General features: G+C 37.4%; 1 protein-coding gene across 4 annotated transcripts in view; it reads left to right on the top strand.

Moving 5' to 3' along the window:
- Window positions 1-14174, top strand: part of LPP (LIM domain containing preferred translocation partner in lipoma) — a 640196-nt gene that overhangs the window by 548489 nt on the left and 77533 nt on the right. The window contains exons 11-12 of one of the 4 annotated variants that reach the window (XM_054700434.1): window positions 1112-1218; window positions 8145-8154. The exons of the other annotated variants lie outside the window; for them this stretch is intronic. Of the exons in view, the coding sequence (XP_054556409.1) occupies window positions 1112-1192 (81 nt within the window). The 3' untranslated portion in view covers window positions 1193-1218; window positions 8145-8154. Of the gene's footprint in view, window positions 1-1111; window positions 1219-8144; window positions 8155-14174 lie in introns of those variants that run through there. 4 annotated transcript variants of the gene reach the window in all.

Consider the following 14174-nt stretch of genomic DNA (forward strand, 5'->3'; position numbering starts at 1 on the left):
TTGATTGGAGTACAAGTTGATACAACATTTTGGAAACAAAATTTATTACTACTTTTCAATTTTTTAATTATATACCTATCTTGGCTCTATGATTCAATTTCTAACCATAATATTCTGTTTGATGCATTTCCACAAGGGCACAGCAACATCAGTTCAAGAATACACATTGTGACATTGTTTGTGATAGTACAAAGAGACTAGCTAGATAAAATTACAACATAAGTAAAATATGAAAACTCATAGAATAACTTGAAAGCTATTAATAAGGTAAACCATTTGTACTTTAAAAGACACTCATAAAAAACTCATTTCAGAAAAAACAAGGTGTAGGATAGCACCCAAAGAATATCTTTTTGTGTTTGAAGAAAAACATTGAACGTGAGTATTCACGTGTAATTATGTGTGTGCATGCTTGTGTGCATAGAAAATATGCAATGATAGTCAATCTTTTTTGGTGGTTATTACTAAGAAGTAGATTTTCTTTTTGTATCAGCAATGTCTAAACCAATTCAATTTTAGACAGCTTTTTTAGTCCGGTGGTCTTCTCTTGTTCTCATTGGTTTGCCCAATTTTATTGATCCAAGTATAATAACCTTAAGGAAAATAAATACATTTGGGGAAGTTTAGATTTGTATGGATTTTTAAAGTGAAAAAAAAAATAATCCTGCTCAGTCAGAATTCCCACTTGTAACCCCCAAATATATTAGCAAGCAGGTGAGTAATCCTTGACCTTTCCTGCACCTGTCATTTGTCAGCAGGTGTAGAATGTAGGCCTCAGAGTCCATGGACCTGAGAGGCCGCCCATCACCTCTCACAATAGCCTAGATCAAGGCCTTGCATCTAGAAGAAATGAGTGTCCATCCTCTCTGCTCCCTCCCATCCTTTTTGCTACCTAGAATCGTATATTTGTTTCCTGCTGCAAAATACTTTCTCCAAAATATCTTCCTAAAGAAAAAATGAAATTCAAACCTCATCATGTTGCTTCCCTGTCTAAAACCCTTCAGCGGAGTTGGCCCCAATGCTACCTGTCTCTAGCTGTTTTGTAGTAAGTTATCCTCAATATCAAAGCAAAACTTCCTAACATATCCTTGTTTTTTTTTTGTTTGCATAGAAGAACTGGGTGTATGCCAAAGGTGAAAGGGGTGAGAAGATTCACCAGAAAGAGTGGGAAGCAGAACAGGCAGTCTACTGAGGGGAGCAGCCGGTGAGACAGGAAAGGTCAGCTGCACCATGTGGGTTAGCTCCCCGGTCAGGGATCAAACTCAGGCTGCAGCAGTGAAAGCACTGAAATATTGTTAGGGGGGTCCCCCTAACATATCTTAGTATGTCCTTGCTTACGTGCCCTTTTGTCACTGGCCTTCAGCTAGTGATTTATGGACTGCATCAAGCGCCTCTGTGACCAAGTGGCTATTATAAGATAGACCTTTGTATCTCCAAACTCATCTCTTCCCTCTGCTGTCCATCTGCCTTCAGGTGTATAACTGCACCACACAGGTCCACCCCTGATCCGTCTTGCATCACTTTACTCCCATTGGAATACTCCTGGGCATTTCCCTGGCTGGTGCATTCTCATTCTTCAGGACTCAACTTCACTCCATGGCACCACCTGGCCTCTCCAGACTGTTTTGCCTGGCTGATGTGGGCTACTCAGAGTGCTCTGTGGGTCTCCCTTCATAGCTACCCTTTATTTGTTGGTATGGATTTGGGTTTTGCTAATCTGCATGGGGAAAGTTTCAGTACTTCTGTAATATTGAATAAATTATACTTTATGTGCCCTGCCATGACCTGGCACATGGCAGCTGTTCTGTTAGTGTACACTGAATGAATGAGCTCTAGACAAGACAGTCCCAGAATTTATTGAGCCCCCCAGCACACTGCTTTTGCTCCTTATACCATGATTCTTCCAACTGCCTTCCCCTTGTTCTGCTCCCTCAGCCCAAACTTAGGCTGTGTGCAGCCTAATCTTGTGTATCTTATTCTCATAGATTTTAGGAGAGGATTGGATTTTAACTACTTAATACCTTTCAAGATTGCATTTAACAGAGAAGGAATAGAATATTATTCCCGGACTGGTTCTTCCTTTGAGAATTATTTTCCATCTTTCCTAGTTTCTCCTCCAGTCAGATGCATTCAGCACAGGCCAGTCAACACTTACGGCTTTTGGGAACAACCCATAGTAACTCTACTTCCTCCCACTTAATGCAAGCTCTCTGCCTTCACCCCAGATTGTGCTGGGCATGACCAGTTTGGCTACTGTGAGAAATGAGGCCCTGAACCCTACCTTTCTGTTGAGGGTTTCAGTAAACCTCTCAATAAGTCTTTTGACAAGAATTCAAACTTTCACTGGCAAAGTTTTAGGCTTTCTCCCTCCCTCTTCTTCCAAAGGGCAACTGTTGCTATGACAGAAATTACTTCTGTGGCACAGTTCAGGGTATTAGAAACCATGTAGAAGTGCACAGATTTCTCTAAGAGTAAACAAGCCTACCCAGCTGACTCTAGACAGAGAAGAAATGACAAAGAGGAAGCAAAAATAGATTGCCATGTCCCTCTTCTTCCCCACTCACTATTAACCTATGTTGAAATCAGAAATAAATTGAAAGTGAGCTCCTCTGTGCAGCCACCCACCCTGATAATACGACCTCTGGATACTTGTGACACTGCCTTCCAGCATCAGCCGTGTGGAGAGTGTGAGGCAAAGACAATGTGAAGTTTAGTTTAAAATTCCCTCACTTTTTTGGCACAAGGGAAGATTTTTAAAGAGACGATGCAATAACATCTTGAGGCTTCCGAAGACAGGAAGAGTCAGGGCCAGGGACCACAAATGAGTGAACCTCTAGTCCCTCTGGTGGGCGCTGGTCCACAGCACAGGAAGCCCAGCTGTGGCGGCTGTTAGCTCCAGAGGGGCTGTCAGGCAGCAGGCAGAGCCACAGAGAAGTTTCTTTTTATTTAGAAATCATTAAGAAAGGAGAGATGATAAAGATAACTAGTCAAGTCTCCTTTTCTCACTGCACTGGAAGTAAAATTGAGACCCAGATGGAGGGATATAGTCAACCATTTCTCTAATGATCTGAAGCAAGAGTCACCACCCATCAGCACTTTAAGTGAAGTGTGCACTCACAGGGGAGGAGGATGTGAGCTTTATTAATTAGCAAAGGGGTATCCAGGACCTCTTGGAAGCCCCTCCCCCTATGGGTGGGCAGCTTCTCTAGCCTCCTGTTAAATAGGTTCAGTATCAGTCAAAGAACATTTCAGGAGAATTTGCACCCTTAAGTGCTGAGGCCAAGTATTCCAGGTGTTGGGATAGAGTCAGGTACCCTGACCCTTAACACAATATTCTTCCCAAGATTTTATCAACCCCCAACCTAGATTCCTCAAACAATTAGTGACAACCTTGAGAAGAAAAGATGTTTTTCTTTCTTTAGGCAATGAATTCAACAACTATTTTGGCAGGTATCTTTCTAAATAATACTGCATCTTATTTCCTGCAGTATTCCAATATGGATTAGACAGAGATATCTCCTGTTTCTCAAATCTAGCTGCATATTAGAATCACCAGGAGATTGCTCTATTTTAAGTCTGATGCCCAAGCTCCCACCCAGGAACAATAAAAACAGCTTTAAAATTAAGGCCCAGACATTGGCAATATATTACTTCTAATCATTTAACAATCAAATATCACACAAAAGGCTGACTTTTAATGGTTCATTTGTAGGGAAGATAATCACCACTCTCCAAGAATCAACAGAATAACAAGTGAATTTAGATTCTTTTCATGTTTTCTGGCCTATTCTGCAGCTATAACTTAAGTGATTCTGTAATTCTCCACCAACATATTTTCTTGCTCCCAATGTACATTTAGCCAGATTCTTATTAGAACACAAAGAGGAACAAATAAAAGAAAGTGACCTTTTAAAAACCCATTCTTTTAAGTGTTTGAAGAATAATTCTTAGGGAAAATTCTTTGGGGCTCTGCACAAGAAAGAATTTTATGACAATTAATACATGCTAATATAATATTCTTTTTAGTTTGGACATATAATACTAACTGCTATAGCAAACAAACCCCCTGAATCCCAGTGATTTAGCACAACAGTTTATTTTTCTAATAAAATCTGATTGGGCATGTGGCAGGTGCTTTCCAGAGTATTTGGGTACACACAGACTCTGTCTGGCATATTCCATCCACCAAATTCACCATGCTGTAGAGTCTGGGGGTTCTGGCCTAGAGACTCTGCATATGGATAATGAAGAAACAACATTGAGATCTCTTGAGATGGCGGTGGTAGAGTGATGAACCAGTCTGGAAAATGTAACCTAGTGTTCCTTCCTAACCCACTCATGTTCTATTGACTGGGACTCAGTCACTTGGCTACAGCTACACAGAATGCCTGGAAATGCAGATACATCGTGTGCCCCAAAAGAAGAGGAAGTGGTTTGGTGTACATCCAGCTGGTCTCTGCTGTGAGTTCACCACCATCACCACCACCACCACCACCACCACCATCATCATCATCATCATCATAGCTAAATCAGAAAACTTGGCTGTAATTTTCCAAATCAAACTTTTTGTGTTATTTAGGTTAACTAAGTATGTAAAAGACATGTTTACTATAAATTATAATTTTCTTTTGTTCCTACATGTGTTTTCTCTTTTGGTCTGATTTAAAATAATGACTACCAAATAGTTCGGTTTGCACCAAGTAGATAATTGTCTTGAGCTCCTCCTTATTTATGAAGAAGAAAAATATTTGTTCAGTTATTTGAAAAATTTTAGTTGAGCGCCTATGACCTGACAACAACTGGATATTCAGTGACCAGTACAGACAAGCAACCTGCCCTCAATGAGTTTGTGTCCAATTAAGGGAGCTATGGATGGAATGTGATTTTTAAATTTTATTATTTTTCTTTAAAGAAAGAGTACTGTCTTAACAGAACTCAAACAAAGGAACCTGACCTGGACTGAGGGGTCAAGACAGCATTCCTGAGGAAGTACTGCTTCACTGAACTATGAGGAATGAGTAGGAGCTTAGACACTCAGACAGTAGAACGTGCAGATTTGAGGAACTGAAAGGAAGCCAGTGTGGTTATAGCTCAGAGTGTAGGAGAAGCCTGATGCACGATGAGTTTTCAGAGATAAACCATGAAGGACTTAGGCCATATTGAGGATTTTGGCATTTCTCCCAAAAGTAAAGAAAAGCCCAGCCATTTCATTACTTCTAACACCACTCATCCATCACAGGCTTTTCCTGAAAGCTCTTTGGCACCAGGGCAGGTATGGAAGCAACACCATGAGTAAGCGAATGGCCCAACCTTTCTCTTAAGTGTTGTGGTTTTCAGCCACACACCATGCATTCTGCCTCTCTCCAGCTCTCCTCTTTGTTTCCTAGAACTAAAAGTAAGATGAGCTTGAAGGAAACATGACCTAGTTAAATACATAACCTGAAGAGTGGAAGGTTTATCCTCTTCTACATGTGAGCCACATCTTCACCTTCTACTACATGATTTAGTGGAAAACCACATCGGATTTGGAGTCCTATTTCTACACCTTTCCTCTGCTAGCCAATTCCATCTTATCAGCAACTTTCAAGCAGTTATTTTCGGAAATGGGTTTACATTACAGCCTGCTGATTCCTGGTCCAGTCTTCTTTCCATTTTTCACACAGACCCAGTTATACCTCTCTCTATGCCATAATCTTGAAAACTTTCTTTTTCATTGAACTGGGTCTTTCATTCTTCATTCCTTTTCTTCCCATTGAGATGACCTTTCTTTTCTTTCTGAAACTTGACCTAACTTTAAAATTGGAGCTCAAGACTCCCAACTCTGCAAAATCTGCTCTGATCAGAAAGTGTTGATTTTATACTCTTCACACTGAGTAGAAAAGCTGTGTGAGGGACTTGTCTCCAGCGAGTTTCCTTATAAGCACAACACTGGGCTTTGGACTGATGATAATGATCTTCAGTGACTTAAGGCAGGGAAAGACAAAAATGTGACAAAACATGAAGTCTGTCTTTGTCATGGATTTGCTAGAAAACCATGGCCAAGTGATTGAACGTGCTTCCTCCCTTATTTACAAGTCAGTACGTCTTGTGTATGATAATATATACATGGGATACATGCCATACAGAGGGTTAAGTTTCACGATGATTAAAATTAATAGTAAGATATTTCCCATATAGTTCAGCCCATCATATCCATGTTGTCTAATGAATGTTCCCTCCCACAGATTGAATGTCACTTATACATTAAAATCATGGCATCTTTTAGCCTTCTAGAGAGAGGAGTTGAAGAGATCAAAATCTCGCCTGTGACCCCAATTAACCAGTCTCCTTTCACACATCCTACATTCCAGCCATCCTGATCTGCTTTGTATTCCACAAGATGTCACCCCATGTCTGGCTGTCTGCTTTTGTTCCTTCTGTGCCCTTCCCCCCACAGCTTTATATCTATATCTGTTATGGTCATTCCCTGTGCTGCCTCATCCCTGAGGATTCCCTTTGTCTCGCCAATTGGAAGCAATCCCTCACTCTCCTGCTCACTTTGCAACATTGGTAATCTTGACTATGGACTTACACATTTGTATGTATATGGCTTATAGTCTCTGGAAGAGCAGTTTTTCAAAGAAGGACCTATCTTGTGTTTGTGTTTCCTAGAGCTCCTTCTAGTGGGAAAAAATATCCAAAGTCAGTAACAACAGAGTTCAAATTGAACTCTATGATTAAAACATTTATTTATAACCTGGGCCACGTTTCTTAGCTTAACTGAACCTCCTAAATTCCTCACCAGGAGAATGGAAATATCTCCTGCATAGGGAATAAATGAGAAAACTCATGATGTGGGACTTTATTTCTGGTTGATATTCAGGAAGAGTCATTTATATCTTCCCCTGCTCACATTTATATGGCCGTGGTTGACATTAATGTTGACATGATATATAAAATAAATTATAATGATAATTACAATGTCCAGTGAGTACTTATGTGGAGTCATTCATCCCATGGGATGGATGCTCAGATACTTCTTATCTTATAGAGGAGAAAATAGAAAGAAGCTTAGTAATAAATATGTCCAATATGTCCAAGCTGGAAACTGGAATGTAAACTCAAGCCATTAGATTCCAGGTCCTGTATTCCTGACACTGCTTTCTTGATATTTTCTCTATAATGAGTTATCTACTAGTAGACAATGAAACTCATAAATCTAACCCTGTCCAAGGACATCATAAAGTCTGTTCACCCTCAACTCTCTTCTAAGTTGCCTTCTCTGCCAGGTAAACATCCATCCCAAGTTCATTCCATCTTTCCTCAAAGGTCAGGTCTTCAGCTCTCTCCAGGTGTTCACCTCTGCAGACTCCATTCTTTCATGTACCTCTTAAAGTATAAGGTAGAGTTGCTTTAAAATACCACTCAGAAATGTGAGAGAAATATAAGATATAGTTCCTGGTGTCAAGAAACACTTCACTGAGACCCTCCTGCCACTTGCTGACTAGGTTTAAACACTCAAGAAAACCTGGGAAGCCCTAATAGAGAAGATGTGGACTAACATAGGGGAATAATACCAGAGATAGGGAGATTCCAACCTCTGTAAAGCCTCTACATGTTTAGGTTTTATGAACTCTGTCACTTGCTGGTGAATTTTCTTGCTCAGTGTCTTAAAATACAGCTGCAGTTTGGGTTCCACCCTCTTCACTTAAAAGGGTGATTAACTATTTGTGATGAATAATTATTTAATTGCCAGTTCAGCTACATGTGTGTAGTTGTTTTGCTTCTTCCCCTTCCATGTAAGCCAAGTCTTCTCAATAATAAAAAGAATCCAGAATTAGTCAACTGCCTTTTAACAGGTTTTCATTCAGTCTGGCACAGCAAGAAGGTTCCAATTTTATAGCACCACCTTTAGCTTAAAAAATAAGTAAGTATAAGGTTCCACCCCACCAGTTAGATTTTTTTTAGCTCTGGTTGCATCTCCTGTCACTGTCAATAATGTCTTTATTTTGAACCTTTTCCTCTATCTTTAGATAGAAATGAAACAGTTATTATTCTTTAAATACCCATTTAAGATTTATATTCGCAACAGATACAAAGCCACTTAAAATTTTAAGCCTCTTTTTATTGGCTTGTATGCTGATCCATTTTTTTTTTCCCCTCAGAGGTAGTTTTCACAAGAGTTGTTGAAGCTTGACATGAGGGCCACTGCAGACTCCCAGGCTTCAAGACTCACTGTTTTCTCTTCTCACATCCTCGTTGCCCTATTAATTATTTTAACAGTGACTTGATGTTTGAAAAAAGACAGTTCTTTATGAATGCTGCTAAATCCTTTTTTTATTGTTGTTGAAAGTATTTTTCTTTCCATCATTAAAAGCATTTACTGTTTTCTGCCTTCAGAATGTGTCAGTACTTTACTTCCCATAAAGTGTGCCTGCCACCTTGGTTTTATAGACTTTACAGCAAAGAAGTACATAAGTGGGGTTTCCGATTACTCCCTTATACTTCACATGTAATTTAGGATTAAATTTTCTCATTCAAGTAATTTATATACTGAGAGGCATCTTGCAGTATGATGCAGTGTTACTAATTTTTAATTATAAAAGTAATTCATCTAGTGAAAAAATCAAGTTATGCATCATAAAATGTCTGATATAAAAGTGAAATTCTTCTCAACTCTTCTCCATAAAGGCAGTTACCAGTAGCAATTCTGCATATCTACTTCTTTTTTTTTAAGATTTATTTATTTATTTATACAAGCACTAGTTATAGTCAGAAGCGCGGGAGGATGAAAGAATTCACCAGAGCCAGAGGGGAGAGCAGAGCAGACAGACTGACTGACGAAGTACACTGCTGAGGGGAGCAGCGGGTGGCAGGAGAGGTCTGCGCGCCATGTGGGACCCTCGCCTGGTGGCCCGGGATCGAACCAGCGCTGCAGAGGCTGCGGGCAGCTTCACAACCCAGCGCTCAACCGCTGCGCCACCGGGGAGGCCCTCTGCATGTCTACTTCTAGAGATGTTCATGCATCATAAACACATATATGTGCATATGTGTATATACAGACCATTAGTATACATTTTCTTCTGTCACCCATTTTTCGTTTCCCCTCTATCAACATCAGCTTTGTATCTTTCTGAAAATGATGAAACATGTGAATCTACTTTTGTCTTTCTAATCATGCCATGGAGACATACGCTCACTAACTTGAACATGGTTTACTTTTCCATTTCTACCCAAAAGGTTGTCTAAAAATGGGATTCCAGAGTTATTTGGCATGTTTATAATTTCAAGTGCATTTAGCATCATTTTTTATATACTGAGTAATCCCTTGTCTTTTCGCATACTTTGTCCATTGCTTTTGTTGGGTTGTTCATGCTTTCCTTATTGATGTGTCTATCAGTAGTTCTGTGAGTTTAAACCTTTGGTCACTGGTTATTTTGAAGTGATTCTACAGAACCCTGTGGGTTTCTTGGAGAGAGTCCTGAGTTGGGCATGTCCTTCGGTGTCCTACCTTCTGCTTCTCTATTCCAGCTTCACACAAACCCTGTTCAAGAGAGAAGAATAATTTTTACCTGCATTTCATACAAAACTTTTGGCTTGAGATTAAACAAAGGCTCCTGGGGCTAAAAAGATCTCAAAAAAATACTGCTGTGGGAAGCAGAGCCCTAAATTTGTAATAATGTGATGTCTCAGGCACTGCAACTTCACATATTCAAATTGAAAGAGCCCTTAGAGACTAAATGCTAAGTTCCTGGTCTGTTGCAAACTCCTAAATAATATGAACTCTATTGTTAATATATGTTGATATACATAAAGTGCTGACAGATCATGAATTCCTTAAGACTTTAATACTAATATGTATTTTATTCTTTACAGTAATGTCAGCATGTTTACAACTAAAAATATTCATATTCAGAGCTTATTTATTATTATTTGATGATTATTTATTATCTGTTACTTAATGTAACTCAGAAGATGTGTTTGTCTGCTAACTCAAAGCCCAGCAGGAATCTGGTACCCACAGATTTCTGTGACTAACAGTTGGGCCACACTTTCAATTTAATAGGTGGAGACCGAATCCTTGCAAGCACTCAGCTGTATAATGGGAGAGTGGTACCCAGATCCTTAGTGTCAGGACTCCTGATGTGGTGTTCTTTGCCCCACTTACCATTCTTTCTTGATTTATCTTGGGCAGACCTTCTTAACCTCTCTCAGTCTCTATTCTTTCTTTCAATGAGGATGCTAAAGCATTCACTGCCATCCTGACTAAGGTAGAGTTGGGGGTATAATGAATATTCTTAAATTTTGCAAACAGTTTAAAATCTTAAAGGATAGCTGAAGAATAAACCAACTAGTTTTTGTCCTTTATTATGGTATTAGAAGTAGACTTGTTAGTTTGAACAGTAATTGTAGGAATTAAATGTTTTTTTTTTTCCCACATATTCCCATATCACATAGACCAGTGTTGATGTTCTCGTCTCTCCAGAAATAGACTTGTTTTTTCTTAGCTTTATTTTTTTATGTTTCAATGGAAAAGAAAATAAAAAAGAAAAATGTAGTGATGGCTCTCATTCTTTCATTCTCTCTGAAATGAGAGAGAATAACTCTAAATGGTCAAGGTAGTAGCCTGAGGGCATTCTCTTAAATGTTACTTTGTAATCTGGTTCTTTTAAGAAAGGCATAATTTCTAATCATCTAAAGAACTCTTTTGTATGAGTTTAATCATTAAAATCATAATTATTATGTTATTCACTATATTCAATCTATTGAATGACTTATTCAAAGACTTATTCAAGACAGAATTTTTAAATGTTAAAGTGATAGATATTTCTACTATAAGGTAACTTAATCTTGAATACTCAGAAGTCTTTTTTCCTTTGAAAAAATTAGTTGTCTAGACATAATTCATAATTATTAATTGAATTATTTCAGCAAATATTCCAGGGTCTTTGGATGTACAAATAAAGCAATAGAAACCTCTGCCTTCCTGGTGCTTTCATTCTAGCAAGGGAAGACTCACAATAAATCTAATACAAAAGTAAATCAAGTAACATGTCTGAAGGTAGTATATGCAATGGGAAGGAAATTAAGCAGAGTAAGAGCATTTGAGAGTTCAGCACAGATGGACATTGGATATTTTGGGGGAGAGATCAGGGTCAAATTCTTGAGACAATAATCTTTGAGCAATGAGTTTAAAAAGAGAGGGATAGTTGTGTGTGCCAGAGACCCTAAGTCAGGAATTTGCCTTTAGAGTTAGAGCAACATGAAAGGTTCAGAGTAACCATAGAGAAGTGAGCAAACTTCGTAGCGAAAGATATCAGAGACATAACTTGGGGAAAAGAGCACTGATCTTTCAGAACCTTATAGAATATTAAAGAATTCATTTAGGGAGCTTTTTTACTTATACAGTGTGAAATTTAAGTCTTCAACACAAGTTACAGGTAGTGATAGAAATGCAAGTCATTTAGTGCATCATTTCTAATAATATGGCATTAAATCAATTAAATTTATTCTAAGAAACATTCATTAATGTACATTTTTTTTTTCAAACAGGGCACCAAGATGGTTGGGTTGAACTTTCTTATTTTGTATATGAAGAATTGTGTCTCAAAGGGAAAAGAATATTAAATGGCATTCATAGAGCAACCCAATGAGTGTCTTTTAAGATAATAATAAGCAGTGCTATTAGTGTACTATATATATGTGTGTACATAAAAGTTTACAAATGATAAGTGTATAGTTTCTCACTACCATAAAGTAAACAAAATTTTGAAATCATTACCCTGTGAAGATAGAAAATGTTAGCAATTCATGTTACCTCAGAAATATCCCTCAGGCCAACCCAACACTATCCCTTACTTTGTTACCAAAGATGACCACTAACCTGAGTTACAGTGCTATGTATTTATGTTATTTTTTAAATATGCTTTTATCCAGGAATTTTTTGTTCTACATTATGTTTGTTTGGTTCTTCTATGACTTTTGGCTTAGCCACAGTTCATTCGTTCTCTTCTAAAAGTTTTATAGTTTTAACTTTTACAGTTACATCTTTGATCATTTTGAGTTAATTTTTGCATAAGAGTTATGGATCAAGGTTATATCATATTCCAGCACCATTTGTTGAAACTTAAGTATATGTTATATCTAATAAGTTGGTTGTGAACCATATGAATTAAATGGATAATATGAACCAGATATGGAACTACTTCTGGATTTTCTATTCTGTTCAATCATTATAGTCTGTCTGTTCTTCTACACTTTCTAAGCAATGATAGCTTTGACGTGAGTCTAGAAATTGGGCAGTGTGATATATTCTGCTTTTTCAAAATTATTTTCACTGCTCTAGTTACTTTGCACTTCCGTATACATTTTACAATTTGTCAATTTTTATTAAAAATATCCTACTGGGAATTTAAATGGAATTGTAATGACACTCAGTATGAGGAGAAATAGCATAATAATAATATTAATTTTGAGTCTTACAAAACATGAATACAGTATATTTCTCTACTTATTTAGATTTTTAATTTCTTTCATCAGTGTTTTACAGTATCAAAATTTTGTACATATCATATAATTTATAATAAGGTATTTCATGGTTCTTGGTGCTTTTATTAATGTTGCTTTAAAAAAAAACAATATCCAGGGTCTTCCCGGTGGTGCAGCGGTTGAGCGCTGGGCTGCGAAGCTGCCTGCAGCTTCTGTAGTGCCGGTTCAATCCCCGGCCACCGGGCAAGGGTCCCACATGGCGGGCAGACCTCTGCTGCCCGCTGCTCCCCTCAGCAGGGTACTTCATCACTTCGTCAGTCTGCCTGCTCTGCTCTCCCCTCTAGCTCTGGTGAATTCTCTCACCCTCCCGTACTTCTGACTGTACCTAGTGCTTGTATAAATAATTAAATCTTAAAAAAAATAATTAAAAAAAACTATCCATCTGTTCATTATTACTGTATAGATGTCCTGTGACCTTGTTAAACTCATTTATTAATTTTCACTTGGAAAATCACGTTTTCTGTGAATTGGGACGATTTCATTTCTTTTTTTCAAATCTATATGTTTTCTGTTTCTTGTCCTATTGCACTGGCTACGGCCTTCTGCTCAATGTTTAATAGAAATAGTGAAAGTGGACATTGTTGTCTTACATCTAATCTTTTTGCTATTAAGTGAGGTGTTTATTGTTAATGTTCTTTATCAAGTTGAGTAAGTACCCTTCTATACCTTTTTTTGAGAGCTTTAATCATGAAAGGGTGTTGAAATTTGTCGAATGACTTTCTGCATTATTTGATATGAAAATATTTTTCAGTTGTATGAATGGTATTGATTAATTTTTAAATGTTGTGTCAGTTTTGTTTTCCCACAGCAACCCCTAGATGGTCATATTGTATTAATTGTTTTACATATTCTTAGATTTACTTTACTAGTAGTTTGTTGAAAATTTTTGCATGGAAGAGATTGGTGTATTGTTTTCTTTCTTGTAATGAATGATTTTGGTATCATGAAATGTTAGCTTCATAAATAAAGTTGAAAATGTTCCCCACTTTTTTATATCATTCAAGAATTTGTGGGAATTGGCACTATTCCTTAGATTTTTAGTACAATTTGCCAGTGAAACCATCTGGACCTGGAATTTTCTTTGTTAGAAGACTTTTATCTACAAATATAATTTATTCCTAAGTGAACTTTAGCAGTTTCCCTCTCAGGAAATTAATCTGTTTAAGTAGCTGAATTTATAGGCACAATAGTGGTTTACAGTATTATTTTAATAAAATTTTAATGTTTGTACATTCTATGGTATTGTTCATTATCTTTATAAATTATATCTTATATGGGTAAGCTTCCCTTGGCCAAGGGACTGGTTTCAAGTTTTTTTTTTTTCCTTTTACCACATTAAGTTTATAGACTTTTGTTTTGTTTTGTTTTACTATTTTAGTTATAGTTTTAATTTTTATATTCATCCTGCTTGGTGATCCCTTAATTTTTTGGACCTTATATCTTGGATCTGCAGTTTGTTGTTTGTCCTTAATTTTGGAAGATACTCAGCCATTTTTCCTTCAATTTTTTTGCTATTTTCATTCTCTCTTCTCCTGGGATTCAAACTATGTGCATGTTTGATATTGTCCTACAGCTCTTGGATCATCTGTTCTGTTGTTTCCAACTCTTTTTTTGTTGTTTGTGTAATTTCTGTTGACCTATCTTCA

Source organism: Talpa occidentalis, unplaced genomic scaffold (assembly GCF_014898055.3).
Source record: "Talpa occidentalis isolate TD23 unplaced genomic scaffold, MPIMG_talOcc4v2.1 talOcc4.4, whole genome shotgun sequence".
Lineage (NCBI taxonomy): Eukaryota > Metazoa > Chordata > Mammalia > Eulipotyphla > Talpidae > Talpa > Talpa occidentalis.